Source organism: Podarcis melisellensis (genome assembly GCF_964234715.1).
Source record: "Podarcis melisellensis genome assembly, chromosome: 14".
Classification (NCBI taxonomy): Eukaryota; Metazoa; Chordata; class Lepidosauria; order Squamata; family Lacertidae; genus Podarcis; species Podarcis melisellensis.
The window spans coordinates 13,430,062-13,458,001 of NC_138546.1; the positions used below are offsets into that span (position 1 = coordinate 13,430,062).

The 27,940-nt window shown below is 44.6% G+C and overlaps 3 protein-coding genes and 1 long non-coding RNA gene across 10 annotated transcripts in view; 1 reads left to right on the top strand and 3 right to left on the bottom strand.

Moving 5' to 3' along the window:
- IQCK (IQ motif containing K) overlaps nucleotides 1-10,402 on the bottom strand; it is a 31,467-nt gene extending 21,065 nt beyond the window's left edge. For 2 of the 4 annotated variants that reach the window (XM_081888910.1, XM_081888907.1), the window contains exons 1-6: nucleotides 10,117-10,402; nucleotides 9,527-9,621; nucleotides 7,863-8,004; nucleotides 7,053-7,150; nucleotides 345-397; nucleotides 3-80 (exon numbers count right to left, since the gene is read on the bottom strand). In XM_081888910.1, coding sequence (XP_081745036.1) covers nucleotides 3-80; nucleotides 345-397; nucleotides 7,053-7,150; nucleotides 7,863-8,004; nucleotides 9,527-9,621; nucleotides 10,117-10,162 — 512 coding nt within the window. In that variant the 5' untranslated portion in view covers nucleotides 10,163-10,402. Of the gene's footprint in view, nucleotides 1-2; nucleotides 81-344; nucleotides 398-7,052; nucleotides 7,151-7,862; nucleotides 8,005-9,526; nucleotides 9,622-9,959; nucleotides 10,094-10,116 lie in introns of those variants that run through there. The other 2 variants (XM_081888908.1, XM_081888909.1) reach the window with 2 other exon arrangements.
- Nucleotides 10,403-12,636: 2,234 nt separating this feature from the next.
- KNOP1 (lysine rich nucleolar protein 1) lies at nucleotides 12,637-21,049 on the top strand. The gene is given in 5 exon segments (XM_081888889.1): nucleotides 12,637-12,743; nucleotides 12,745-13,911; nucleotides 15,300-15,368; nucleotides 16,817-16,894; nucleotides 20,710-21,049. Coding segments are annotated over 5 exon segments (1,668 nt in total). The 5' UTR covers nucleotides 12,637-12,701; the 3' UTR covers nucleotides 21,022-21,049.
- A 4,407-nt stretch (nucleotides 21,050-25,456) lies between these two features.
- VPS35L (VPS35 endosomal protein sorting factor like) overlaps nucleotides 25,457-27,940 on the bottom strand; it is an 83,307-nt gene continuing 80,823 nt past the window's right edge. For all 4 annotated transcript variants that reach the window (XM_081888876.1, XM_081888873.1, XM_081888875.1 and 1 more), the window contains exon 31: nucleotides 25,457-26,025. In XM_081888876.1, coding sequence (XP_081745002.1) covers nucleotides 25,927-26,025 — 99 coding nt within the window. In that variant the 3' untranslated portion in view covers nucleotides 25,457-25,926. The remainder of the gene's footprint in view (nucleotides 26,026-27,940) is intronic.
- LOC309357032 lies at nucleotides 26,661-27,936 on the bottom strand. The gene is made up of 2 exons (XR_014163013.1): nucleotides 27,287-27,936; nucleotides 26,661-27,237 (listed from the first exon to the last, which is right to left on the bottom strand). It is a non-coding gene; the product is annotated as an uncharacterized lncRNA (long non-coding RNA).

Consider the following 27,940-nt stretch of genomic DNA (forward strand, 5'->3'; position numbering starts at 1 on the left):
ACTGGTCCTTTAGCCACTCCTTCACAAAAGGGATCTCGAAGAACTCAACAAACGGTTCGTCTTTCCTCTTTGGGTTGTGGCTGATCGGGCCGCCATGAGGTTAAAAAGGCACCGTTAGAAAAGGAAATCAAACACATGGGTCTCAAAATGGTTCACAAACAGGGGGAAAATCAGGAACATTTAATATGGAGATGGCCAACATGGTGCCCTCCAGATTTTGTTGGATTCTGTCCTTGACTTTTTACCAGGTTGGCTGGAGCTCTTTAAAGCTGTACTCCAGCAAAATCTGGATAGAACCAGGTTGGCTGCCCCTGGTTTAATATTTCAAAGCTTAAGTAACTTACTTGTATAGCCATTCAGTTAGGAAATCCAAGGCAATGAATCTTGTCCTTTTCCTCTACAAGACAGAAGATGACGCAAAAATGAGACAATGTCAGAGCAACAGCCAGCAAGCTTTCCCAGTGGAATGAACAGGCCCCTGCCACAGGTGCCTGTTTTGTATTGTTTTTAGTTCTGCTAGCTTTTGTGCTTTCATTATAATTTGTATGTCGCCTTGTAACACATGTCAGAGGTATTATTATTATTACTATTATTATTATTATTAACAACAAATGAGGTTTGGATAGATGCATCCCATAGATAGGTAATATAGATCCCTTCCTACAATGATCCCATTGTGGTTTATCCACCTCTGCCAGGCCTGGGAACATTTTTCTTATGTAGGGCTCTTGACCCAGGAGAAAAGTCAACTGGGGTCGCAGCCAACGGGGAATGGAGCTGGGGCCAATGGCAGAAAGAACCAGAGCCAAAGGTGGGCATTGCTTGCAACAGGGGTAGAGAACTGCAGGCCCAGTAGTGTAGGTAGCCAGGGGATCCGCACAGGGCACCGTAGTGGTGGTGATCCGCATAGGGCATTTGGGGATCGTAGGGCGGCACGGGCGTCTTTAGTGTGGCTGTTTGTTCGGGTTGGATTCTGGGTGGCAGGGGGTTGCTATGCTGCTGTGCTGAATGCAGCCCCCCAGCCTAAACTATCTGGGTCTCTCTCCCCAGGCCACACCCAGTGCCAGCCCTACTGCAAATCCTCAAGAGTTTTTGCCTGGCTGAAATGCATCCTGGAACTTCTGGCCTGCTTGGATGGAGAATGGTAGAGAGGCGAGTGTGTGTGTGTTTAGAAACTAGCCTACTATATAAATATAGAAGTTACATTCCTTGCTCCACCCACTTTGGCCCCTGCCCACAACTGGCATGTGGCCCCCGGAAGGTTCTCCACTCCTGCTTAGCAGGATTGCATAGATTTCCCCGCCTCTCTGTTCCACTGCATCCCTCCTCTCTTTCTGACACAAGCACACACATGAGGTAGAAGAGGAAGTCTGGGATAGCTCACTCGGTAGAACATGGGACTCTTAAATCTCAGGGCCGTGGGTTCGAGCCCCAAGTTGGACAAAAGATTCCTGCATTGCAGGGGGTTGGACTAGATGATTCTCATGGTCCCTTCCAATTCTATGATTGGCAGTCCAGAAAGAAAGAGTGGCTTCAGCGTTTGGCAAGACGGATTATACCAAGGGCCACATGAAATGAGATGGAAGGCCGCAGGTTGCAGGTTCCCCATCTCAGCTCTGTATTGTTTGGAGCACCCAAGGAGAACACTGCCAGAAACTCATGCAGTCTCTTGCATGCTCTTTATCTATGTCTCCGGATTAAGGCCTAGCTAGGCTTTCATTATCTGCTGGAATTTACAAGCAGCTTTAGAGGGTGGGAATCCCCATTGGAAGCTGCTTCTTATTCCACCCCGCTCTGAAAGTAAAAGAAATGTGTTCCCTTAAGTTGATATTTATGACACGGAAGCAGAAGCAAATCCTTTCCTGGGATTACAGTTTCCAAGAACAGGCCATTTGGATTGAGGGGATTAAGAGAGTTAATGCAAGGAAACCTCCAGGGTTCTACTCTGCGGCTGTGCTCATCAGCGAGCGAGACTCAAAAGCAGCACCCCTGACATCGGGGGGGGGAGGGGGGGCTTGCTTATTTATTCAAGGCATTTGTGCCCCAACTCTTCAGACAAAAAGGCTTCCCGGGTGCATTACAAAAATCAGTAGTCCGTGCCTTCAGCCTTGCAGTCTAAAGAAAAAAGACAGGATGCATTAGGGAAAAAGGAATGGGAGGGAAGAGGTGGAAACGATATTGCAGGCCAAATTTGAACCCCTGGTGGCGCCTCTCCTCATATTAACCAACCCGGAACCTGCAATCATAATCTGAGGTCCTTTTCCGTGTGACCCCTCCAAAAAAGGTCCAGAAGATAGCAACACGAAAACAGGCCTTTTCTGTGGTGTCTCCCCATTTGTGGCACGAGCTCATCTGGCACCTTTGTAACATATCTTTAGGCATTAGGCAGAACCTTTCCTTTATAACCAGGCCTTTGGCTGATTGAACTGTCTGTAACCTTTTAAATGTGTTTGTGCCGAGGTGGGGAAAGGTTATTGGTTGGTTCGTGCGGTATTTTGTGTTCTCATTTTGTGTTTTTATGCTGTAAACCACCCTCTGATCTTCAGATGAATGAAAATTGATAAATAATAATGATCACAAGTGGAGAGAGGGCCGTCATAAAATCATAGACTTGGCAGGGACCCCAATGGTCATCTAGTCCAATTCCCTGCAATGCAGGGATCCTGCTTGTGGATGTCCCATAGACACCTTGCTGGTCACTGTGAGAACAGGATGTTGGACTAGGTGGGCCTTTGGCCTGATCCAGCAGGGCTCTTGCATTCTTACGCCATTCACTTCTATCAGGATTTTTGGGAGATAATTTCCTGCTGGATTATGCAATGGGCTGGGAGTAAATTCTCACCATGTCTTTTAATACCGTGTCTATTTTAAGCCAAAGTAATAATCTAGACACTTAAAAGCTTTCCTCTATCCCCTCCCACTTCACAAGTCAAATCTTATATTTCCGGTGAAAAATTGCCCAGTGTGCTGCTTCACAGTAAAGTTTGCTCCTTCGCCAGAAAAATAACAATACAGTATAATAACAACTACTGGCTGTCGAGAAACTCCAAGTTTTATTTGTTATTCACTTATTTAAATCTTCTTCTTTTTCACCCCCCCCCCCGCTCTTTAGCCAAAAAGGCTCCCAGATCAATAACAAACAAATCAGTTCTCTGACCTCAGGATTACAATCTAAAAGACACACCAACGAAAAGATGAAGGGGTTGAGAAGGGAAGAGGAATATAAGCAAATCCAGGAGCCAGTTCTAAAAAGTTACAAAGTTCTTATAATGAACTTCTGATGAGGGTATAAGAAAGGACTGAAGGAGAAACGGCTGCTGGAGCCTGATGGAATGTCTACTGCTAGATGATAGGAATGAGCTTGATGGAGTTGCTTTTTTGGTAGAGCTGATGGAGTAGGCTCTGCTCTCCCCTCTCTCTTTCTGCTGTATCCTGATGGAATAGCTGCTGGTAGATGGCAGGAGAAAGGAAAGAGCCTGATGGAGCTGGTATTTCAGCAATGGCAACAGAGTAGACCCTGCTGTCTCATCTCTCCCTTTGCTGTAGCCTGATGGAATGTCTGCTGCTTGGATGCTTTTAGAAGCCGCATTGATGCTACAGAAGCATTGGAACTTTCTCCAGACTTCCATTTCTTTGCTTTTAGCTCAACCCCCCCCCCCAACAAAAAAAGGATTCAACAACACTTGAGAGTTTCCATCGGCCTGCCAAATCCTGTCTCTTGTGCTACATAAGCAGCACACTCACAGGCTGAACATCGGAAACAGATGGAATGATTGGGAGTTGTTATCGCCGAACTCCCGTTAGGTCACGTCTAGTGTCAATGAGAAGGAAAGTCCCTTGCTGAAAAAGTAACAGACAGCACAGTCGGTTCTGGGTGGTCAGAGAGCTTTGTATCCAACTGAGCTGAACCCGGCTTTCCCCAATCTATCTTCTATGCTATGTCACACATGTAACGTCAAGGAAGCTCATGAAATCACAGACTAGGAACCCCATCTACAAACTAGGTAGCCCCCATCTATTTTTCAAGCTCCAGGAGTTTCTCAGCCAGAAAATAAAATAGTAAATGAAGTTTTTGGCACAGCTGTGTGATACTGAACAAATCCGGATATGCACAGGAAACCTCTATACAATGTGTATTGTTAACCAGCAGATGTGTTTGAAACTATTTTCACAATGAGAATAATTTTCCATTCTTTATCGCTTTTGTTTTATGCCTTGGGAGACAATACGGTGCAAAAATTATGCTAATATCTTGATGAACAGCTCCTCATCCCCCCCTCAAAAGGCAATTACAAGTAACAATTATGCTTTCTTTCCTTTGCAAACAATAGCATCAACTCTCAAAATATTTAGCATAGACTGTGTACATACCATATATTTAAAGCACATTCCCCACCCCACCCCAGAATCCTGGGAACTGTAGTTTATCCCTTAAGGGTAAAGGTAAAGGGACCCCTGACCATTAGGTCCAGTCGTGGCCGACTCTGGGGTTGCGGCGCTCATCTTGCTTTATTGGCCGAGGGAGCCGGCGTACCGCTTCCGGGTTATGTGGTCAGCATGACTAAGCCACTTCTGGCACACCAGAGCACTGCACGGAAACGTCGTTTCCCTTCCCGCTGGAGCGGTACCTATTTATCTACTTGCACTTTGACGTGCTTTCGAACTGCTAGGTTGGCAGGTGCAGGGACCGAGCAACGGGAGCTCACCCCGTTGCGGGGATTCGAACCGCCAACCTTCTGATTGGCAAGTCTCAGGCTCTGTGGTTTAACCCACAGCACCACCCGCGTCCCTTACAGGGCAACAATTCCAAGCACCCATCACAAGTTCCCAGGATTATATGGGGGAGAAAGTGCTTTAAATATATGTTGTGTACTCAGCTATAAGATGACATACAAGTTGTATACAGACCATTCTCTAAGCTGTTGACAGTGGTAGCGCCATCAAGGTAGGCCTTAGGGGCAGAATTCAACTCCCCACCCTCTGACCCAGTAGGAAGAGCAAGAGGACTCCCTAATGAAGCCAAGGTAGTTGACTGTGTGTTTAAGTAAGTGCAGTAATACACATTATCATTCAGAGATGGGACGAGACTGTAAGACCATAAAGTTCTCCATGCTTCTCTGCTGACCTTATTTTGAGTTTTCCCTCCCCCTGCTTTTTGTGGCACTTCTTTTAATCGTCACTACTTTGTTTTACATGTATATTGCATACTGAAGCCTTGAATGTTATTAGAGACAGAAAGGCAACAGATGAGCATTTTAAATAATAAAAATTAAATAAAGAACAAGGATAAGTCGATCGCATACCAAAAAAAATGCATTTTACATCCCTGTTTAATACAATTGAGACTAATTTTGCAAAAGAAACACATACACAACAGTGATCTTAGGCTTCTATTATCAGCTATTTAATTGCAGGTGTCATTTTGAAACGAGTTTCAGATTGCCCAAGTTGTTATTGCTTTAAAGGAACGTGCTGCTGTTACGTGTGTGCATGTGTTTTAAAAGGGGGGTTGGAAATCAATGTACCATTAATAGCTGCATCTTAACTATGATAAGCCAGTCAGAAAACAAAGAATAAATACAATAGAAATGAAGACTTAATAAGGTTAGCTTCTGCAAAGCCCATCATTAAACCTGCGGGGACCCTCAATTTCAACACACTAATGAGGCATGTGCTACAGCCTGCATGTGCTCTTCGCAAAATACTTAATTGGCCAGGAGCCAGGCTCAGGAAACAACAAACTAGCAACCTTAAAACCTTACTCATGCTGCGGCACTTCCACGCTGGGGCGTGCTTAACAGGGGGAACCAGGGGATCAGCTTCAGAATCCAGATCTCTAAGGCCATCAAAATCTCCAAAGTTAAACAACAGAATTCACTCTCACAAGACGTAGCGATGGCCATCAGCTTGGATAGCTTTAGAAGAGGACTGGACAATCAAGTTATCGGCTGATTCATAGACAATCAAGCTATGGGTGGCTACTAATGCTGTTGGCTGTGTTTCGCCTCTACATGCTTCTGAATTCCAGTTGATGGAAACCACGGGAGGGGAGAGTGTTATAGCGCTTGAGTCCTGCTTGTGAGCTTCCCATTTAGTTGGCCATGGTGAGAACAGGATGTGGGACTAGACGGGCCACTGGCCTGATCCAGCCAGCTCATCTCATGTCACAAGGACTGCTTTTGCTTCACCCCAAAAGTGGCAGAGCTGAAGGGATGCACAGTCTGGCCTCTGCCAGAAACAAGACTCAGCTCCATAAGTCAACTATCCTGGGACTGCAGAACAGAAGGAAAGCACACCCATTGGACACGGTGCAAAGAGCTGCTGGGAATGTATTGAGTTTAAAGAAGGTTTGGGGAACCTCTGGACCTCCATATGTTGCCAAACTGCAACTTCTATCTGTCCCAGCAAGCATGGCCAAAGGCCAGGGATGATAGGAGTTGTAGTTCAGCAACATACAGAGGACCAAAGGTTTTCCCACACCTGGTTTAAGGGCTTGTTTTGTGTGTGTGTGTCATTGAAATCTGTTGTAAGCCACTTTGGGGATCACTAGATCAAAAGGCAGGATATAAAATAAATATTGGGTCTTATGACTATAATCAATGGCTGAATCTTCTAAAGAAAGATCTGTCAGGAGCCCAGTGTTCTATATGCAACAGAGGCTAGCCTGATCCTTCTGGAGAAATTCACAAGCAATGCAGGATAGTGATGTTCATCCTCTGCTATTTGTCTGGCACTTGGAGGCACAGCTGCTCTTGCACACAGAGACTTCACTTATCATGGCCATCCTATAGACCAGTCTCCCCCAACCTGGTGCTCTCCAGATGTTTTGGCTGACATCTCTCATCAGCCCGACAACATGGTCAAGGATGAAGGAAGCTGTTGAAAACATCTTGCAGTTGCTGGACTGGGGAAGGCTGCTACATAATAATACTATAAGCTGGTATATAATAATACTATAAGCTGTCTTGAGAACTACAGTCAAGTAGGTACAGAGTAATAGTTTAAAAGAAATCATTACATTTCAGAAAACAAATTAATCACCGAAAACTGACCTCAAAACATTTTTCCTTTTTAGCCTGATGTAGCAGTTCTGCCATTCCTGGTAGAAGCACAGGAAATATGTAGCATTCCAATAATTCTCTTGGAGTACCTGGACAAAAATTATTCTTGAGAATTCATTTTTAAGCAGCAATATTGTTTGTGTTCACACATCATAGCCAAGCCATTATGTCCAGGTTCAGGGTCTCTCTTCTTTCTCTCCCTGGTTGATTTCACTACTAATTTTTTGTCTTGCAAAAGTACAGTTCTAATTAAGTATGTCCAGGTTGCTTGCTGGGGCAAGGCAGTTTGAGCATATTACACTAATCCTGGTGCGACTGCACTGGCTGCCAATTAGTTTCCAGGCCAAATTCAAAGTGTTGGTTTTAACCTTAAATGGCTCAGGACCGCAATACCTCAAGGAATGCCTCTCTCCTTGTGAACTGGCTCAGATCCTGCAATCACCATCTGAGGCCCATCTTCATGTGAGGTCCAGATGGTGGCAACACAAGAACGGGCCTTTTCTTTGGTGGCACCTCATTAGTGGAATTCTCTCCCTTGGAAGGCTTGACTAGCGCCTACATTACAGATCTTTAGGCACTAGGCAAAAACGTTTCTCTTTAACTGGGCCTTTGGCTTATTAACATTCTATGCCCTTTTAAATGTCTTTTGGAAGGGGGAATTATTGGTTTGTTTTTGTTTTTTATTATGTATTTTGTGTTCTCATTTTGTATCTTTATGTTGTGAACCGCCCTATGATTTTCGTATGAAGGGTGATATACAAATTTAATAAAAAATAATAAATAAGCTGTACTCTGACTTACAGGTTTTTAGGTCAGGCAGCTCAGGTGATGTTGGTAGGGAAAGGAGAGAAGGGGTCTTTGCAGCAATTGATTCATCAGTAAGAGGTGATCTGCTCTGATCCCCACTCAAATCTGGTGAAGTTTCAACACCTACAGGAGCCTCCTTAAAATCAAATTTAATAATATAAATACCCTGGTATAATTACAAAAACAACAACAACACATTTTTAACAAGCTGATCCCAAAAAGGAACCCAGACTCAAAGCATAGCCTGGAGCTATTGAAGTGCATTTCTTAAATTTGTATCACACCCCTCTTTCTAGAAGAGCCTAGGGTAGCAAACATAAATGTTAAAGCAGTACAATTTAATATAGAATAAAACACCTTTAAATCATTCAAACACAATTGAAAACCATCTAAAACTTTTAGAGCATCTAAACACATTTAAAAACAGTAGTATATTCTCACAATTATTAATTTCATGGCTGTGATGGCCAATATCTCATAGCCATCAAATGCCTGGACAAACAGGAATCATAGAACTGCAGAGTTGGAAGGGGCTCTGAGGATCATCTAGTCCAACCCCCTGCAGGAATATACAGGTGTCTCATATGGGGTTCAAATCTGCAACCTTGGTGTTATTACCACCATGCTCTAACCAACTGAAATACCTAAGAATGTTTTAAATTTTCTCTTGAAAGTCAATGAGGGAGGCAGACACATCTCACCAGGAAGGACATTTCAAAAAAAAGAAAAGAAAAAGGAAACCACCACCAAGAAGGCAGTGTCCTTGGTCTGTGCCAACTGGGTGGTAGCTGGAGACAGCAACAACAACAGGGTCCCCCCTGCCAATAGGAGATCCCTATTGGCTTTACATAACTTCAATTTCCAGAGTTCCCTAAGAAGAGGGACCGATTGTTAAAACCACTTTGGGAACTGTAACTCTGCAAGGGGAATAGGGGTTTCCTAACAACTATCAGCACCAATAACAAATTACAGTGGTACCTCAGGTTAAGAACTTAATTCATTCTGGAGGTCTGTTCTTAACCTGAGGTACCACTTTAGCTAACGGGGTCTCCCGCTGCCGCCGGAGCACGATTTCTGTTCTCATCCTGAAGCAAAGTTCTTAACCCGAGGTACTATTTCTGGGTTAGCAGAGTCTGTAACCCAAAGCGTCTGTAACCCAAGGTACCACTGTATACATCTCTGGGTTACCAGGGGGAAGGCACGATTCTACAGAGATCTCCAGTCTCTACCTGAATTCATGGCAGAGATTCAAATGATATGAACAAATGGAAACATCAAACTGACAGTCTATGTCTAGTCATTTCCTACAGGGAGCCCAGGCGCAGGACATGAGGTCAGCCTCCAATCTCCATCTTTTGTTCTGCTGCAGCCTCTATTCGTTGATACAGTGCCTTTGAAGCTGGAGGATCGACACCAAGGGAGAGGAACTGAATCCATACAGAATTGGGGACATTTCAGTTGAGGGGAAAGGCGAGCCAGAGGTGACATGATAGAAGTTTAGAAAATTAGACGTGGCAAGGAGAAAGTGTGTGTGGGGGGGGAGTTTCTTACTTTCTCCTAACACCAGGATGCATGGACATCCAAACGAAGCTGAATGTTGAAAGATCCAGGATGGATAACAAACAAAAAGTGCTTCTTCACACAGCAATTGTCTTTACCTGTGAAGTAACTACAGGCTCCTGCTTAGGTTCGGGCGCAACCTCCCTCTTCTGGTCCAAAGTGTCAGGAAGGGGAGGCTGCATCGCTTCAAATTCTGGGGAGGGGGAGAAAGAAAAGGGGGGTGAAAGTGTCATGTTTTCGTTGCTCCTAGGCAGTGCCGGATTTCCGTATAAGCTAAAAAAGCTATAGCTTAGGGCCCCACTCTCTTGGAGGGGGGGCCCAAAAAATTTAAAGGGGGGGGTAACTGGATGTAGATTTCCAAAGTATAAGATAAAAAACAAAACAAATAAAACCTACATACAGCAACAGTGGTTTGTGTTGTGTATGGACCTATTAGGTCCAGAAATTACCATATAGCATATATTCAACACAAAAAACAGGGACAATTTGTTGTTGACAAAGGATAGCAGGACATTTAAAGGGCCCCTTTACCTTCAGTGTATTAGGGCCTCATCAAACCTAAATGCGGCCCTGCTCCTAGAGAAGGTCTGGATAGATCGCGCCCCCAATTTGCACCGAGGCCTTTGCCGAAGATGCGGGCAAAAGGGGAGCAACGCGGGGGGGGGGAGGGGAGAGGAGGGTCTCCCACCTGCGCAGATTTGCTCCCAGAGGTTGGGGGCCGGGAGTTCCTCCATAGCAGCCGCGGCAGGAGGAGGAAAGGGGAGCGGTTGCTAGGCAACCTCAAAGCCGCGGGCGCCCGGCGGCGGTTTCCCCGCTAGGCCGCGCCGCCTGTTTTCCTTTCCGGGTCAGGCCGAGCGAGGCGAAGTGTTTTCGCGGCTTTCGGAGAAGCGGCGCCCAGGTAGGGGAGGGAAGGAGCTGGGGTCGTAGGAGGAGGCAGGCAGGCCAACGGGCCCCGCTTTCCTTCCTCGGGACAGGTGAGTGGGGGGGGGGGAGAAGGCTAGAGGGAGGGGTCGGTTTCTGTGGGGTGAGGGGAGGCTTTGGCTTCCGTAGGGCTGGGACCCCCAAGCAGCGGTGGGGTGGGGGGACAACCGCGGCCTTCCAGATGCTGCCGGCCTCCCGGCTCTCCTGACTCCCAGGCCGCGTGGCTCATGGCCGAGGCTGCCGTGGGGGGAGTTGGGAGTCCAGCAAGATTAGGAGAGTCCTGATGTCCATGTCATTAAGTTTCATTTATTTTTTTATACCGTCCTTCATCCCAGGGTCTCAAGGCGGCAGAAAAAGCAACAACAACGCAGGAATACGTAACGTAATAAACAAAATAATCACACACACACACACATTTTTTTTGAAAGGCCACAGGTGGTTTAAGTAAGTAGCCAAAGGCCTGGGAGAAGAGAAACATTTTCACCTGATCAGAATCAGAAGAATCTTTATTTTGCATCAGCCACACTAGTCATAGCAATAAAATAAAACATACTGACGAGAGAGGTGAAAACTTAAGTATAGAAAATACATTTTTGGGGAGGTTACATCAATAATCAAATAATAGACCTTATTCTAATTGCCCCCGCTAAAAACCTTGCAGTTTTTGCTGTCACCTGATCATCTTGATCTGCTAAAAGAAAGGGGACAGTAGCAGTAGTTGGGCAACCCAGCGTAGACAATAATAGAGGGGTAATAACCTCAAATCTTTTTATAAAGAGTACAAACCAGAAGCATATGAGCCACTGACTCAATTCTGCTTGCCTAAAGAGATGCAACAAAGTATGGTTTTAAAAGCATGGTCGTGATTTATTTGCTTTTCGATTTTATTGTTTTGTCTTTTTGTAAACAGCTTTCAAAAGAACAAACAAGCAGTGTATAAATTGTATGAAAAATGAATAAGCTTCTCTGGGGGAGAGTGTTCCACAAACATGGAGCCGCTACAGAAAAGACTTGTTCTTCTGTTGCCGCTCCTGGTTTGAGACCAGGATACCTAAAAGATTGACACACCCCATATATGCCCAGCCAGCCACTGTGCTCTTCCGAAGAGGGCTTCATGCAGGTACCATCTTTACAGGAGGTCTGTCCCACAGGGCCTTTAGCGTGGTGGCACCCCCCCTTTGAATTCTCTGCCATTAACTACTAGGCAAGTGCTGCCTCTGCTGTCTTTATGGCATCTGCTGTCTTGTTGACCATCCAACAAGCCTTTTAAATTGAGGTCCTTATTCCAGCCTGCATCTGAACTATTTTTACCTGTTGTTGTTTTTTTAAAAATACGAAGTTGTTTTTAATTGTTTTCTATGTAGAACTGTTTTTGTTATCTTTACACTTGCATAGGGTTGTAACTGTTTTATTTGATTTATAATTACACATTTTATTGCTGTAAGTCACCTTTTGGTAAAGGAAAAGGAAGAAATCTTACCTAATAAATAAGGGTGGGAACGCATATTGTTTGTCCACATGGAGTTGTGTGATAAGATGGGGGGAAAGAGACCCAATATGTATGAAGTGTTCGTGAATATGTGCCTTTAACACTATTTATTTCTGTATACCTTCCTGTCTGACTCCTTTTGCACTGTTAAATATAAGAGCACAGGAGGAGCCATGCTGGATCAGTCCAAGTGCCCAACTATCATAGAATTGAAGGGTTGGAAGGCATCTTATATTTACAGCAGCCATTTGGATGCCTATGGCAAGCAGGACATGAGAGTAAAAACACTCCTGTTGTTGTCATCTCAGAAATGGTCATTCAGAGGCCTGTTGCCTCTGATTCTGGATATAGTACATACAGAAATCATGACTAGTTGCCATTGGCCACCTTATCCTTCATGAAATTGCATAATTCCCATTTAAAGCTCTCTAATTTGGCTGTATGCCCACAGTCCGCTGTAACAAAGAATGTCACTGGAATTGCTTGCAGTGAAGGACAGTGCTACTTATTTAACTTATTTAAGAGTGTAGAGATCATCTGCTTCCCCTGCAGCAGAAAATGTGTCAAGCATGGAAATGGCTGCCAAAAAAAGAGAGACCGTGTCTCAAGTTGCTGATAAATTATTAGTAGCCTAATGTGTTTCTGCAAAAAAGCATTATTCTTCTCATGGGAGAAGGGAGAGAGGAACACACAAACCTGGAGGGAGGCTAAGCTTGTTCACATCTTGCTAAACTATAATGATACCACTGTGGTAAGTTACTACTTGGTAAATGGGTGTCTGCTTTTTGTTTTTCAGAATAGTCATAAAGGATGCAAGGAACAAAACTGATAGATCTGTGCTTATAAATAATAAAGTTAACGCTATGGTTAGAAACCAGGCAGTTGTTATAATAGAAGAAAATGGCTTATTATGATTTACAAACCAAAGTCAAGGCAAAGAAAAAGAAGTGCTTGGTAAATGGAGAGGGTTCAGATCAGATAGAGTCAATGAAGAAAAATGCTTCCAAATTGAAGAGCAAAGGTGGTACAAACCTTCCTATTGTTATAGAAAGCAGTTCAGATTCAGAATTATTAAAAGAAACTGTTGAAATGCCTAAGAAGCTCAAGAGAAAAGCAACACAAAGATTTTCTTGTGATCAAGATGGTGATTGTGAGATTTCTAGTAAAGAGCTGCCAATAGAACAGCAGGAAGCCCCTTTTTTCATTAGTAAGAAACGCAAAAGGGATATTCCAGAGAGTGATGGAGTTGGTGATGGATTTCCTGCAAAGAAAAAGAAGAAAAAGAAAAAACACAAACCTGCTCACTGTGCAATACAGCTTAGTGGAGAAGATGAGGATGAGCCTGTAAAACACATCTCCAAAAAACAAAAAACCATTTCCCAGGAGACAATGTTTCAGACTCTTGTCCGAAATGCTGCAGGTGACAGGGATATTGTAAAGGAAAAAAAAGTTTGCTGTTTAAAAGAAAAAGGTATTGCCAACACTGTACACCAGTTAGAAGAAGAATTAGGTTGCAAGAGGCGAGCTCTTGCTTTTCAACAGCATCTAGAGGGCACAGCCAATGTATCAGAAGAAGAAAGCAAAGTAATGAAGAAGAAGAGGAAGAAAAAGAAAAGAAAGCAACCTCTTCTGACATCAGAGGATAATCAGGAAAATCAGTCTTGTGTTTCTATTGAAAGCCAACCAAAACAAAAATCTAAAACAAAGCCAAGCAATGGCAAGGAGGAAACAGGTCTGATTTCAAACTCTGAACGAGACAGCCAAGTGAAGAAGAAGAAGAAAATGAAGAAGAGGAAAACCCAAACTAAAGTTGCAAGCGATCATCCAGCTCTCTTGGAAGATGATGGAGATGTGGCTACAAATGAGAGCTGGTCAGCAACAAAGAGGACTAAGAAAGCCCCCAAATCCAAAAAGGCGCAAGACCATGTAGTGAGCTGGGAAGATGGCAGATCTGAAAATGACAGCAGGCAGCACATCAAGAAGAAAAAGAAGAAGGACCGGGAAAACAGAGGTGCCAAAGCCTGTGAAGAACAGCCCAGTTTCAAGAAAGCAAAGATTAAACAAGAAGCAAAGGTAGCTTCTAAATAGAACTTGCTATTTGCCATTTCTTATGTAGTTTGTTTTTATCCCACCTGTCCTCCAGTAAGGTCAGAGTGTCATGTGTGATTCTGCTTCCCTCTCCCTTGCCCTCCCCTGCCCCCATTTTAGCATCACGAGTGCCCGATGGGATAATAATAATAATAAATTTTATTTATACCCCGCCCTCCCCAGCCAAGACCGGGCTCAGGGTGGCTAACAACCAATAATAAAAACAAGTTGATTAAAATAGAACTTAAAAACAAGATTAAAATACTACATTAAAACATTAAGATGCAGCCTCTTCACAGGAGGAGAAAGGAAAAAAGAAAGAGGGGGAGGGAATCAAATTGATTCTAAGCCAAAGGCTAGGCGGAACAACTCTGTCTTACAGGCCCTGTGGAAAGAAATCCGATCCTGCAGGGTCCTGGTCTCATGAGACAGAGCGTTCCACCAGGCCGGAGCCAGCGTTGGAAAGGCCCTGGCTCTGGTTGAGGCTAATCTAACTTCCTTAGGGCCCGGGACCTCTAGGTAGGTTGGGTTGGGCTGGGAAAGTGTAGTTCACCCAAAATTCATGGCTGAATGAGGATTTGAAACTTTTAGCATTTTTTGAGAATGTAAGTAGGGGTGACCCAGTCAACATTGTGTCTTTAAATTTTTGAAAACCTTTTGTCATAAAGCTCCTCACCAAAGACTTTTGGGATAAGAGGACAGGATAAATAAACTTGGAAGCAGAGAGTAGAAATAAATACACAGTTCTTACCATGGAGAAATGTAAGAAGTGGGGATTTCAAATCCCCACTCATGTTTGAGTTGGGATTTGAACCCCGGTCTTTCAGGTCCTAGTCTGATGTTCCAAGCACTACGCCACACAGGTTCTTTGGGGCGCTTATGACCTCTCCTTTCAGTTATCTGTTCTTTCTCTACTACCACAATAATGTGGTGATACCCACCAATTTGGACAGCCTTAAAGGGGGATCAGACACATTTGTGAAGGATAAGACTGTTGGTGACTAATAGCCATATGATGGCTTTCTTGCTTCCAATATCAGAGATGGTATGCATTCAGACATCAGTTGCTGGAGATCACAAGTGTGAGGGTGTTTTTTGTTCTCCTGTTTGTGAACTTCCTGTTGCCATCTTTTTGGCCACAGGGGGGAACAGAATGTTGGGCTAGATGAGCTTTGGGTCTGATCTTATCTTAGCCATGGCTACCAGTAACGTCATGAAAAGATGGCAGGGCTCCAATAGCCACTCTGTGCTATTCCTTTAATCTTCCATTTTTATACCATTCTTTTGGTATAATGTGGAATGCTAACCATATCACGCTTAAACATGAGCGGGTTTTCCCGGTGATACTCAAAATGTGTACTCTTGTTTTTCAGGAAGGGGATGAAGAAATAAAAGTGGTGGCGTTTAAGAAAGGAAACTGTGATGAAATACAAATAGACAAGGTACAACCTTATTCTTTTGTGGCTCTTTTGGAGACTTATTGTGGCACATATTAGTCTGATTTGGATAATGTTCTGTGTTTGGCTCACATGGACGTGGTGAAGCAGGATCTCATCTGCATGTCCTGCCCTCTCGGGATGCCCATCTTGGGCTATGCCAGACTTTTATGTGCTGCTTCCCAGTTAGTGACTATGTGGCTTTCGGCTTAGTGACTATGTGGCTCAGACTTATGTAGGTTGTGGATTATGCTCCTAGTCATTATCACCACATTTTCAACAAGAACATCTGTGTTTAAAGCATTTCACATACAAAACAGTTACTGATTGATCAGCCATAGTTTAGACAATCAAACTGTGGTGAGTTTTGGGCTCACACGGTCCCCTCTTCCACTTCTCGTACAAAGATGGAAGAGCGGGAAGTGAGAGCATGCAGCCTCAGAGTTGACGCAGCTTGTTCCCACCAGTCACGTATAACCCATAAACTGTAGTTTAATCGGTCATCTGAACCAAGCTGTTGTTTGGGCAACTCCAGTGTGAGAGAAGTGGCGGTTTTAGGATAAGATTGAATGATCCTTTGTAAATTGAGAATTGTATCAAGAAGGGGACCTGTTATCTAGCAGATAATTGTGTTTCACGACTCTAACCATGGAAGGACTCGGCTTCAGGCACCACCTGCAGTTCTGCTGCTTTGGCCACCTATTCTTGCTCTGTGGTAGTTCTGTAATTCTGGGCACAGCATCAGATGTGCAAAGCCAGCCTTACTCCCCAAGTGCTGTATTCATATGTGTTGGTCCTTTGTGAATGAGATGAGTTTAGAAGTCCTGAGGCTTTCAGATTTGTCCTCTCCCCACCTCCACTTGCTCTTCTTCTTTCCTGGTCTTCCTGATAAGCCCCCTTTGTTTTGTCAAGCTTACTTGCACTTTTTTTTATGGCTACAGGCACCTACTTTAGAACAGGAGAGTGGTATTTCGGGCACTCTGGAAATGTATCCAGGAGGCACTGGGAAGGTTGCCCATCTCTGATGCAAGGGAATTTTGAAACTGGAGTAGCTGGCTGGGGAGGGCAACTGGATAATGCCAAAAGGGTTCAAAATGTCTGATTGTTTCCATGGGTATTTTATCATCCCTCCTTCATTGCCACTCTTTTCCATGTACACAGTTTGAGGTCATCCACTACCTGCAGTGTTCTCAGAGCCAAGTAAATGTAGCCTCCCAGTCTGGAAAACATCTTTTCTGTGCATTTGTGTATTTGAGAACTGCTTGTCTTGCAGATGCTTTTTACCTTCGCAAATTCTTGTATGTGTAAAAGGGTTGAAATTGTGCCTTTTCTTTCCTGCAAGTAACATTTTGGACACTTCTCCCCTCAACTTCTTGACGTTTCTAACCAGTTTTACAATCAAAAAAATTTTTTTTTGCCCTCATGCACATATTTTCCCCATTTTTCCATGGCAGTTGAGACGGCAGGCTCTCCAAGAAGAGATTGACAGGGAATCTGGCAAAATGAAGACTGTCAAGGAAGAGGGAGAATCGGTAAGCACAAGCTCTGCAAGAGCCCAGGTAGCAAGGACAAAGCAGCCCTCCCCTGTGGTTGGCTTGCGATGCTAGTCATGTCTGTGGTTTGGCATGCCAATCTCTCATCTGATTGGAAACTTGAGGTCATGCTGTAGAACAAATGAGTCCAGTCTTTAGAGATGCTGAAACCAGAGCACTCTGACCTCCAGAAAACTGTGATTCCAGTTATTAATCCTGAAAAATAGCATTTTTGCTCCGATAGTCCCTTAATGGAATTAGTTATGATATCTTTGCTGTAGAATTTTTGTGTGTTTGTTTGTTTCTGTTTGCTGTGGAATATAAATAACACTAGCCCTTGGACATAGCTGTCACGCTCTGATTAGCACTGCCATGTTTCTTTTCTCCATGACTGCATAAGATGACCAGTCAGAGGTAGAGAATCTGAGGGAGCCTACCTTTTCCCTTCATTTAGTGGACTGCACCATCTAATACTCTTAACTGCAGGAGGCAGTTGCCCCCTTTGAAGAATGTGGTCCCCAAATCCCTGGCGGAAATGAGCTAGGCTGTCTTGGGAGCTGGAGTAATGGCACAATTGAGGTTCTCTGTGTTTGCTGACTTAGATGGGGAAATTGAGTCTTAAATTGCCAAGAGGGGCGTTAAAAGGTTTCTGTACTTTAGGTGAATAGGCCATCTTGGGTATTGATTGGCATCTGCTCACATTAGAAGTCCAGCTGTCTCAAAGGGCCACTTCACACATGACAGATTTCCTCTCTGAATTATCACTTCTGTGTAAGAGCATAAGAGCCTCTGTTGGATCAGGCCAGTGACCCACCTGATCCAGCATCCTGGTCTCACAATGGGCAGCATTCAGATACCTATTGGAACCATGCAAGCAGGAGCTGAACTGCACTCTCCCTGTTTATGATTCCTACTGATATTGAGAGGCGTAGTGCCTCCGACAGTGAAGGTATGCCTAGTCTAAAGGTACGTGCTGAAAATAAGCTGGCCTGCCTCTGGTCACTGCCTGGATGGTAGACTACATTTGCTGCCCTGGCTAGTCCTATTCAGTTATAGTATCATAGAATTGTAGAGGTGGAAGGAACCCCCAAGGGCCGTCTAGTAGTTCAACCCTCAGCAGTGCAGGAATCACAGCTAAAGAACCCCTGACAGATGACCATTCAACATCTGTTTATAAGCCTCCAGTGAAGGAGAGTCCGGCACCTTCCAAGATAGCCCACCCCCTGTCAAATAGGTCTTACAATCATAAAGTTATTCCTAGTGACTGCTAGGATAGCTCAGTTGGTAGAGGATGACACTATTCATCTCAGGATTGTGGGTTCAAGCGCCACATTGGGCAAAAGATTGTTGCACTGCAGAGGATTGGACTAGATGAACCTCGTGGTGCCTTCAAACTCTATGTTTGGTTGGAATCTTCTTTCTTGTAATCTGAATCCATTGGTATAGATTCTACCATCTAGAGCAGGCTTCCTCAAATTTGGCCCTCCAGATGATTTTTGGCCTACAACTCCCATGATCCTTAGCTAGCAGGACCAGTGGTCAGGGATGATGGGGATTGTAGTCTCAAAACATCTGGAGGGCCGAGTTTGTGGAAGCCTGGTCTAGAGCAGCAGAAAACAAACTTGCTCCATCTTCATTTGACACCTCTTCAGATATTTAAAGGTGACTGTTTCCTTTCAAGTCTTCTCTTCAGGTTAAACATACCCAGCTCCTTCAACTATTTCTCATAAGGCTTGGTTTCCATCGTGGTCATCCTCCTCTGCAAATGTTTCAGCTTGTCGTTAAAACTGGAATGCCAGGTGGATGCTTGCAACCTCTAAAAGAGTTGTAGGGTATTTCAGGTGAAGGAAGCTGGACAGTTTGGGGTTTTTTTTTGTAAATGCCCAGCTGTGCTTTAAATGTGCAAATGTCTAGATGGCTGTAGAGTTGTCCTCCAGCTGACATTTATGCAGGGAATCCCAATCCCTTGGTGACGGCCTATCAGAATGCATTAGCACCTGAAAGAACAGGAGTGACAGCCCAATGGCAAGCTTCACAAAAAGCCAGCTAAAAAGGGTAGGGAAAAATAAAGACATGTTGGAGAGCTGCTCAGAGTTAACCTCCAAAATTGCAGGGTTTGGAAAAGCTGTTCTTACGCCTGCACGAATCTCACCACCACCACCGCTAAGTAGAATTAATTGTTTGTAAGCTGACATGTCTGGGTGCAGAAGCTGAGAATGGAGGAAGTCTAGACAATTGGAAAGAAGAGTTGGGCATGGTAGGAAATGAAAAATCAGAAGGCAGTGGTTCAGAGAACATCTCTCCTGTCTTTCTGTTGGTACCCTGGGAATGCCTGGAGGGCTGTTGCTGCCTCTTTTGTTTTGACTGCTGTTGCTGTCACCTACTGATGGTGAGAGGAAGCAGGGGGAGGGATTGGGGAGGGTGAGAGGGAGAGGCAATGCATGTGTGCGTAAATGTGGGGAGGGGGATGGAAAGGAAGGGCAAAACAAGGAGAACATTTATTCTCTTGAATCATCTCTCCCTCTTGTATACCCAACAGAGCACTGCGCTCTGCAGGTGAGGCCCTCCTCCAGATACCACCTTATCTGGACATCGTACAATGCAGGAATCAGGCCTTTAGCATGGCACCTACGCTTTGTAACTCCCTCTCTTTACATATCAGATAGGCACTGTCTCACTTGTCTTCTTTGGCACCCGTTTCCTCTTCCAAACGAGCCACTTAAAGGGAGATTATAATCCCAATCTTTATTTGTGTTGGACTTGAAATTGTTTGAACACAACGCTTTTATTGTCTTGATGTTTTTTACTGTTAAGTGGCTTTGGACTGTTTTAAGGGAAGTGATTCATAACTAAATAGATGCATAGGAAGCTGCCTTATTGTTCATCTAGCCCAGTATTAGCTATTCTGACTGGCCGTGGCTCTTCAGGTCTCAGAAAAGGGCGTCTTCCCCATCTCCTGCTTCCTGACCCTTTTAAAGAATTTGAGTCTGGGAACCTCTGTCTGCAAAGCACATACTCTACCACTGAGCCTGGTGTGGGGAATCTCTAACCCTCCAGATACTGCAGAACTACAACACTCACCATCCCTGACCATTGCTTGTACTGGCTGGGGCTGTTGGGAATTGTTGTTCGGCAGCAATCTGGAGGGCCAAATGGTCCTCACGCCTGCGCTAAGCTGTTACTAGTTCTGGCCTGTGCCTCTCTGCCTCCTGCACCTTCCTCACTTATTTGCATTGATATATTTATATAGACAATCCTGTACTTCGCAGAAGGTATGCTTACTGAGATGCAGCCTTTGCTGTCTTGCTCAGGCCATAAGGCATGTGCCATCTTCTAGCATGAAAAGACAGTGCAGTGCCCAGTACATTTAAAATATATATATATATAGATTCTACATTTCATAAGAATACAGCAAAATAGTAGACACCATACGAAATTGCAGTAAGATCAATAAAAATGAGTGGGAAGAGGATAGAAAAATAAACATTTGAGAGGCCTGTCTGTGTTAAGAGTTTTCAGGAAACATCTGAAAGGAGGCGCGGGGGGGGTGGGGTTCCTGTCAATCCTCTGGTGGCAGGGAGTTCCATAGGGCAGGGCCTGCCACACTAAGGGCTTGGTCCCTGACTGAACCTCAGGGATGTGAGGAACCACCATCAGACAATCTTAGTGGTTGAGTTGGAGCACTGTGAACATGTACCCCTGCATCACACTGTTCTCCTGTTTTCCTTCTTTGGCTATAACCTGCATTTGGTTGGCTAATAAACTTGATTTAGGTCCTTTGGGGCACTAATCCACACTTGCGCCTTGCATTTCAGGATGTCCATTTTGGCCAGTGGACCACAGCAACCTTTGAAAATTCAGAGCAAAAAACCAAGTTCCTCCGGCTGATGGGTGGATTTAAGAAGGGTCCTGTACCAGTCCAAGGTCCTCCAACACATGCCTCCAAGCTGAACATGGCTTTGGACAAGAGCAAAGAGCAGAACCTGCAGCAGAAGCTACAGACTGAATTTGAGAAGGCGTTAGCTTGGAAGCACCACAGAGGCATCGGCCTTGGATTTCAGCCTCCCATTCAGAAGCAGGTGCACATAGATAAATTTGCATCAAGATCTATAAAATTTGAAGACTGAACTATCAGGGAGGCTTTCCTAAATCATGTTTGGTTTCCTTAACAGTGTTTCTTCTGGGGGAGGTACCACTGTAGTGACAGAATGCCCATGGCTGAGTTCAGGAGAGACATGGGTCTGAACAGGCTGAAGCAGCAGAAGCTGGGTTAACTACCGTATTTTTCGCTCTATAAGACGCACCAGACCATAAGACACACCTAGTTTTTGGAGGATGAAAACAAGAAAAAAATATTCTGAATCTCAGGAGCCAGAACAAGAAGAGGGATCACTGTGCAGTGAAAGCAGCAATCCCTCTTGCTGTTCCGGCTTCTGGGATAGCTGTGCAGCCTGCATTCGCTCCATAAGACGCACACACATTTCCCCTTACTTTTTAGGAGGGGAAAAGTGAGTCTTATAGAGCAAAAAATACGGTATGTCTTACCATGCTCCCAAATAGCTGAACAAAAGATGTCCAGAAATGAAATGTCGGCTGCTGCCTTTTGATTGACACATCTGTTGCCCGATAGTCAGGAGAACATGCAAAGTACAATTTAAATAAGCAGTGCACTTGAAACCCTGCGTCATCTGACTTGGTCAGACTTCAAGAGACTTTATGAAAAGCCATGCATAAAATGATCTATGCAGCAGTGTCCCATTCAGGTTTCACAGAGCGTTTGGGATACTTCCAGCATCCAGGGCTTCCATGTCTAAGTCGGTTATTTTTTAAAATAAAAATAAAAATCCACAACCAATAGTTGGCATGAGATGTCTCAAAATACGATCCACCCCTTTTTGGAATAATCACAGAAGTTTTTCGTCGTAGTTGCTTTCTAGGTACAGTCAGGGGTTCCCAAACTGCTCTGTGGGCCATCAGTGGTCTGCAAAGCTTCAGGTGATTCGTGGCATGTCTGTTGGTTTGTGGTTGAAGGCGGCACATCCATCACAGTAAATATTCATAGTGACTTTTAACTGCATTTTATTGCTGCTTTTGTTTCTTATGTTATTCATTGTATTAGTCTCACCTGATGTTCACCTGCTGTTCAGCTGAAATGACTGGGTGGTGGAGGTAGGTGAAATAGCTACGAGTAGCTTTGGGTCTGGGAACTGTTTAATCCCTTCCTTGTCAACAGTAATCCCACTCTCCCATCCATCTACTGTTTTATCTGTAGGGAGAAAGATACAGGGAACTTGCATCTTTTTCTCTTTAGTGGGGGGTGAATGGGAATCTTCTGAGTGGACAGGGCAAGGAGAGCTAAAACAGGCCCTTCTTTTGTAAGCTTGTTCTCGGTTCAAGCTGAAGCCATGCCAGAGCTGCACTGCATCTTTTCCCCCTGAAAAGAATTAGCTGGGGAAAACAGCCATGGCTCTTACTGTATCATGAGTTGAAGTCACAATGAACAGGAAACTCATGACATTCCTGTATGTTACAAATCGAGATCACAAGCCAGTCCTGTTCCAGCCTGCACTGTATAATCCCTCCCCTGCATGGTAGGAAGAGTTCCAGTACGCAAGTTGCTTGATTACATGTTACACCTTCTTGCTTTTCTGAATGGAGGGGGGAGTGTGCATAGAAACTAGCCTACTGGGCAAAAGTAAAATTTGCATTAGTCACTCTGCCTACTTTTCCTCTGATCCCGCCCACTGCCGGCATGCAGTTTCTGGGTTGCCCCAAAGGGGCTGTGGCTGGACTACAGCAGCACTCCTTCCCATTGGCCAAGCTGGGCTGTCGGAAGTTAAGAGTCCAACAACATCTGGAGTGTCCAGAATCCTCACAAGCATAAAGCCACACTCAAGAAAACAGAAAGCAGTTCTAATTAAGTGGTGATTGGCAGTTTTGATGAGTTGATACTAGTATGCTGAGGGTTGCAGAAAGATTGACAGTATGCGCGACGGTTGGGCACTGGCAAGTCTCTACTGCCTCAGCCAGGGGGTCGATAGGATTTACCTATCCTTCTGTTGGCTTGCCAGCTGTTGAAGCTGCACCTGTCCCTGTCTCTTTAAGAGCAGTTTGGTCTGCAGGAAGCAGCAACTGATTCCCCCCCCCCCTATATCTAGCAAAGCCTCAAGTTCCTGAACTCTGAATATCAACTTTCAAAGGCACAAGAGCAGACCTGCTCTTGCCTCCACCCCCCCTCCACCAAGCTGGCAACCTACCTCATAGGTGGCCAGATATCTGCAATAGTTCCAAACCCCAATATTTAATAGATCTATATTCCTATTAGAGCTGCCATTTAAAAACAACAACTTTAGTCTAGAAGCCATGAAGTCCCATGTTACTTGTTTGCATAAAACATTCTGCATTGGGTTTGCCCAACTGACTTGTGAGTTGGTTCATCTGCAAATATGCCAGATCACACCCATCCCTTCCCCTCCACCTACTGCAATCTATTTTGTCCTCACATGGCAATGGTGATGCATCCAAATTGCATTCTGCCCAAAAGATGTTTGCTTGTTCTGCAAGCATAATAGCTTCCCCTCAGCTTTCTGCCCACAGCTTCCTTGGTGGCTGCTAGTATTATTAAGGCAGTAGAATTCTGCTTGGCAAAATGGCTCAGCAAGTCTTCTCACCCCCCCCCCCTTTTATACACTATGCACTTACTAGGCCCCTAGCAACCACTACCTTAACAGCAGCTGACTTTGATTTGTCCCGTTTTTGAACTCATTCCTAGTTTCCAGCATCCTTGTTCTCTCTGCCTCGCTTTCTTCTGTCCTCAGATACATGGTGCTCCTTCCTACACGACTCATTGTATAAGCAAAGCTTACAGACAGACAGCTTAAACAACTTGTCTTTCATTATGTTTCTCTCCATGTTCCACTGAGCATGGGTGAGATTCCATTTGTTTAAACAGAATTACGAGCAAACCTCTATGGCTGATATTTCCAATGCAACACCAGCAACAAATACGTTTACTCCTGCAAGGACATGCAATGACCTCATGGCAGCGATGCTACCAAAGGGCACTGTGCACAGTGCTTTATTGTAGCAGAAACCTCTTACCATACAGGACCACCAAATCCCAACTTTTTTTCTTGAAAATGAAAAGGTCTGGGCAGCAGAGTTATCCTTAAGAACATTGCAGGGATACTCTAGTAATTGTGCCCCTTACCCTTTTAAAGCTCTTCACAATATTACTGCACCCTGTTTTGGCCCTGGCTTCTCACTGTCACCTCTGCTACCCCAGTTCCTGCACCCTCAGCTACACAAAGGCCACTTGCTGTTTAACACAGGCCTGATGTAGCAACCAGATTCCCTGGTACTGCAGAGCCAAAGGGAGGCACACTGGACTCTGCCAATGGTCAGGGCGACCAAGGGTCACAGGGAGACTGGAGCCTTTGCCTTCTGGGAAGAATATCACAGCAAGTCAAGAGCAGCTGCAGGGACCTTGCTTCCTCCCTCAATGCCAGAAAGGACAGCTCTGCTGCAACCTCCTGGTGTTCTTGAGCTATGAAACCAAAGGGAGGTACACACTGGCTTGTGCCATGAGCCATAGAATTAAAGGCTGCCCAGCCATGGCTACATTCTACCTCCACTGCTGGAGCTTGTATGCCTCAGAATACTGGTTGCTGGGGAGAGCGATGTGCTGATTGGGGGTTCCCATTGGCATTGGTTGGCCACTGTGAGAACAGGAGGCTGGACTAAATGAGCCTTTGGCTTAATCCCGCAGGCTCGTCTCATGACCTGGGTTTGCAGAGGTGAGCTTTCGTATTACAACAACTTGTTCTCTAAACCACCTAGAGAATCGTTTAGTTCAAGGGCTGGTTCAAAATCCTCAAAATAAACAATTATGCTCCCTTTCTGGCCCCGTATGTGAAACTTTCTCAAACAGAGGTGTGGTCTTTATATGAGCGTTGCCTCTTTTCCTTCTCAGATCCCTCCTCAAAACTCACCTTCTCTGCATGGCTTTCAGTGTACCTTGTATGATCACATCTGTCCGCATTCATCTTTCCTGTGTTTCCCCAAATTGTCCATTTGGAAAGAGCAAGCTCTTTGCAGGCAGGGACCTTTCCATTTTTGCCTCTCTAAGGCATCATGTACATTGCTGGTGCTGAACTGAAAAAAGCTACACCCCATCCATTTTAATACGCTGCTCGCCCATTCTCCAAGGGATGTGTTAACTAGTAATTTAAAGAATTTTTAAATAAAAAGCTCAAGCTGCTCACATGGGCTTACAATCAAAAGGCAAATGAAGGCTGGGTTATGCAGCATAATAATGTGTGCCTAATGATTACAAAATAGCAGGCTAAGCACTGCTTGCAAAGTTCGGTAATGGGAATGAATACAAATGTGATGTATCCATGATTAGATCTTTTTTTAAATACAGCGATGCATTTTGAGCTTAGCCACCAAAGCTTCCCGGACACATTTGCTTCCAAGTATTTCTCAAGGTCTACCACAAACGCTCAAGAATCTCTCCATTTACATGATGCTTTAAAATAAAAAAAAGGCCCAACAGCAAGGTGTTCTGAGAGGTATATTCAAGATGAACGCTGAGTAACAGCGCCCTGTTAATCAGATGTACAAGCCCATCTTTTCAAAGGCTGCAGCACTCAAAAGACATTGCTCAAACATGCTGGCACAAGTTATCTCTCCTCTTTTCTTTACAGCGCCATCAGATTTGGATAGAAAAGTTATTTCCAGTCTGAAATTGTAAAATACTGTTTCACCGACCCCCAGTTAGCATTTAAATCACCTTTTAATGGTTAGTGGCTGTGCAGTGGGGAAACAAAACCTCATTTCAAAAATGATGGCACTGTCAGAACACATTTTCCTTCTGTCTCTGACCAAATAAATCTGTCACGCACCAAGGGACTCTACAAAATGAAAAAGAGATATTGAACTCCGATAATAGCCTAAGATGCAGCCTGGGGGGTTTATAGGCCTTAGAGAAGGACCCTCCAGTACATCCAGGTTCAGGAGGCTATGATTTGTCAGGTCCTTGACTGCAGAGGAAGTCTTGCAGCCAGATCGGTAAAATGGCTCAGCTCAGGGTGTTTGCTTTGCTTCTTGATGTATTCCAAGGTTTTGACCTAAGATAGAAAGAAGCGGGGGGGGGGGGGAATAAACAATGAAAACCAAGTCCTCTCTCTACAGGTAATGTGTATCTGCTTCAGGATGGGTTTGAAACCACTGAACAATGTGGAAATTTGACAGTGCCCTAAGCAACATCTGTGGAAGTTCTCAAAAACCAACAAGGTGGCAGAGGCTTCCAAACACCAGAGTTTGGTGATAAACTGCGAACTGGTGGCAGTTGCCAATTCAGGGGCAGAGTGCGATTGCAGTTTCACCAGTGGTATATCGCCGGTGAATCCGCTGCCACTTGAGTCCCTCTGCCTCCAGCTCCTGACTAGTTTATTTCTTCCTCAACATGCTGGGCGGCAGAGGGACTCAAGAGCAATGATGCTGAGTGAAGTTGTCATCGCAGTCTACCCTCACATACTGGTCCTGGGCGAGATATATTGATATATCGCCCAGTGATATATTGATATATCGCCCAGTGTTAGTTGGGAGCAGGGCTGAAATGCCCTGCAGAGCATCCTGACCCCTGAGCACAACCAAAATCACAGGGCAGGCAATCGTGAAAGCTTGCTTAAGGTGTGTCTATTATGTAAATTACAGAGAAAGAAGCTGCCTCATAATGACTTGAGCCTGCTCTGACCTGCAGCAGCTTACTGGCCCCAATTGCAGAAGGGGGTCTCTGTCTGTCTCTCTTGCTGAAACCAAGGCCCATTAACTGGAAGTAGCAGCGTTAAACCTGGAACATTTGCCATGAAAAATGCATAAGCTCTGCCACTGGGCTATGGGCCATCGGTCAATCTGAGTTACCTTGGGAGCACAGCTTCGATTTTGTAAAAATTAATTTTGGGCACTTAAAAGTGCATGGAGCACACAGCCCTGGGTTTACAATGCCACAAAAATACCCATTTTCCAGGTCTAATGTAGGCAGTTGCACTTCTTAGTGAACAGCACGGCTTATTCTGAGTAAATGCAGTTAGCAGCATTCTCCCTATATTTTCCTGATGGGCATAGAGTGAAATGGAACAGCCCAGCTATTCTTTTGGTTGCGCACTCAGTGGTGAGTCTGACCTTGGGAGAAGGAAAGAAGTTACAAAAGAAAATCATCAAGCCATGCAAAAGTTATTTAGCAATGATTTTCAGAATTAAGGTCCATCTAGTCCATCATCCTATGGCCAACCAGGTGAATCCTCAAAGGCAACAAGCAAGGCTTGAAGTCAATAGCCCTCCCCTGCTGTTGGCCCCTTGGCAGTTGGCACTGGAGTGGCACACGACCTCTGAAAATGGATAATTCCTATAGCAGCCATGACTAGTAGTGACTGAGGGATATATTATGTTACCCTATCAAGATATCCAGGTCTGTGAGCATCAACACATCTTTTGACAATGAATCACATGACTAATTATGTGTTGTGCATCTTCTCTTATGTCTGTTTCAAATCTGCTGCCAGTCAAGTTCACTGGGTGACCCTGAGTTCCAGTTTTATGGGGAAAGTGAGGGAAAGGTTGACATGAGGTGTCTTCTTGCTATGCAGCTCTGCTTTTAAGTAGGGTGGCAAACTGGGTTTCAAGGTCCAGTGGAGTCAGGCACGAACCATTATTCCAATTAAAACAGGGAAGCTTGGATACCCTAATTCGAAAAGTTTAAATTATTAGACAATGTCGAAAGAGACAATTCTGCTAAACCAAGTCTTCTACAGAAGGAAACAAAACAAAGCAAGCTAACCCTTTCCCTTCATTGCCATTTGGTCCCATTTTTCCTCTCTGTAGCTATTTATTTTATAGCTGCCAACTTCTTGCATCTGATGAAGTGGATTCCAGCCCATAAATATTGATGCTACAATAAATCTGTTAAGTCTTTTAAGATGCTGCAAAACTCTGTTGTTTGAATACAAAGGTCACCCCCTGCCCAGCCTCAAAATCTGCCTT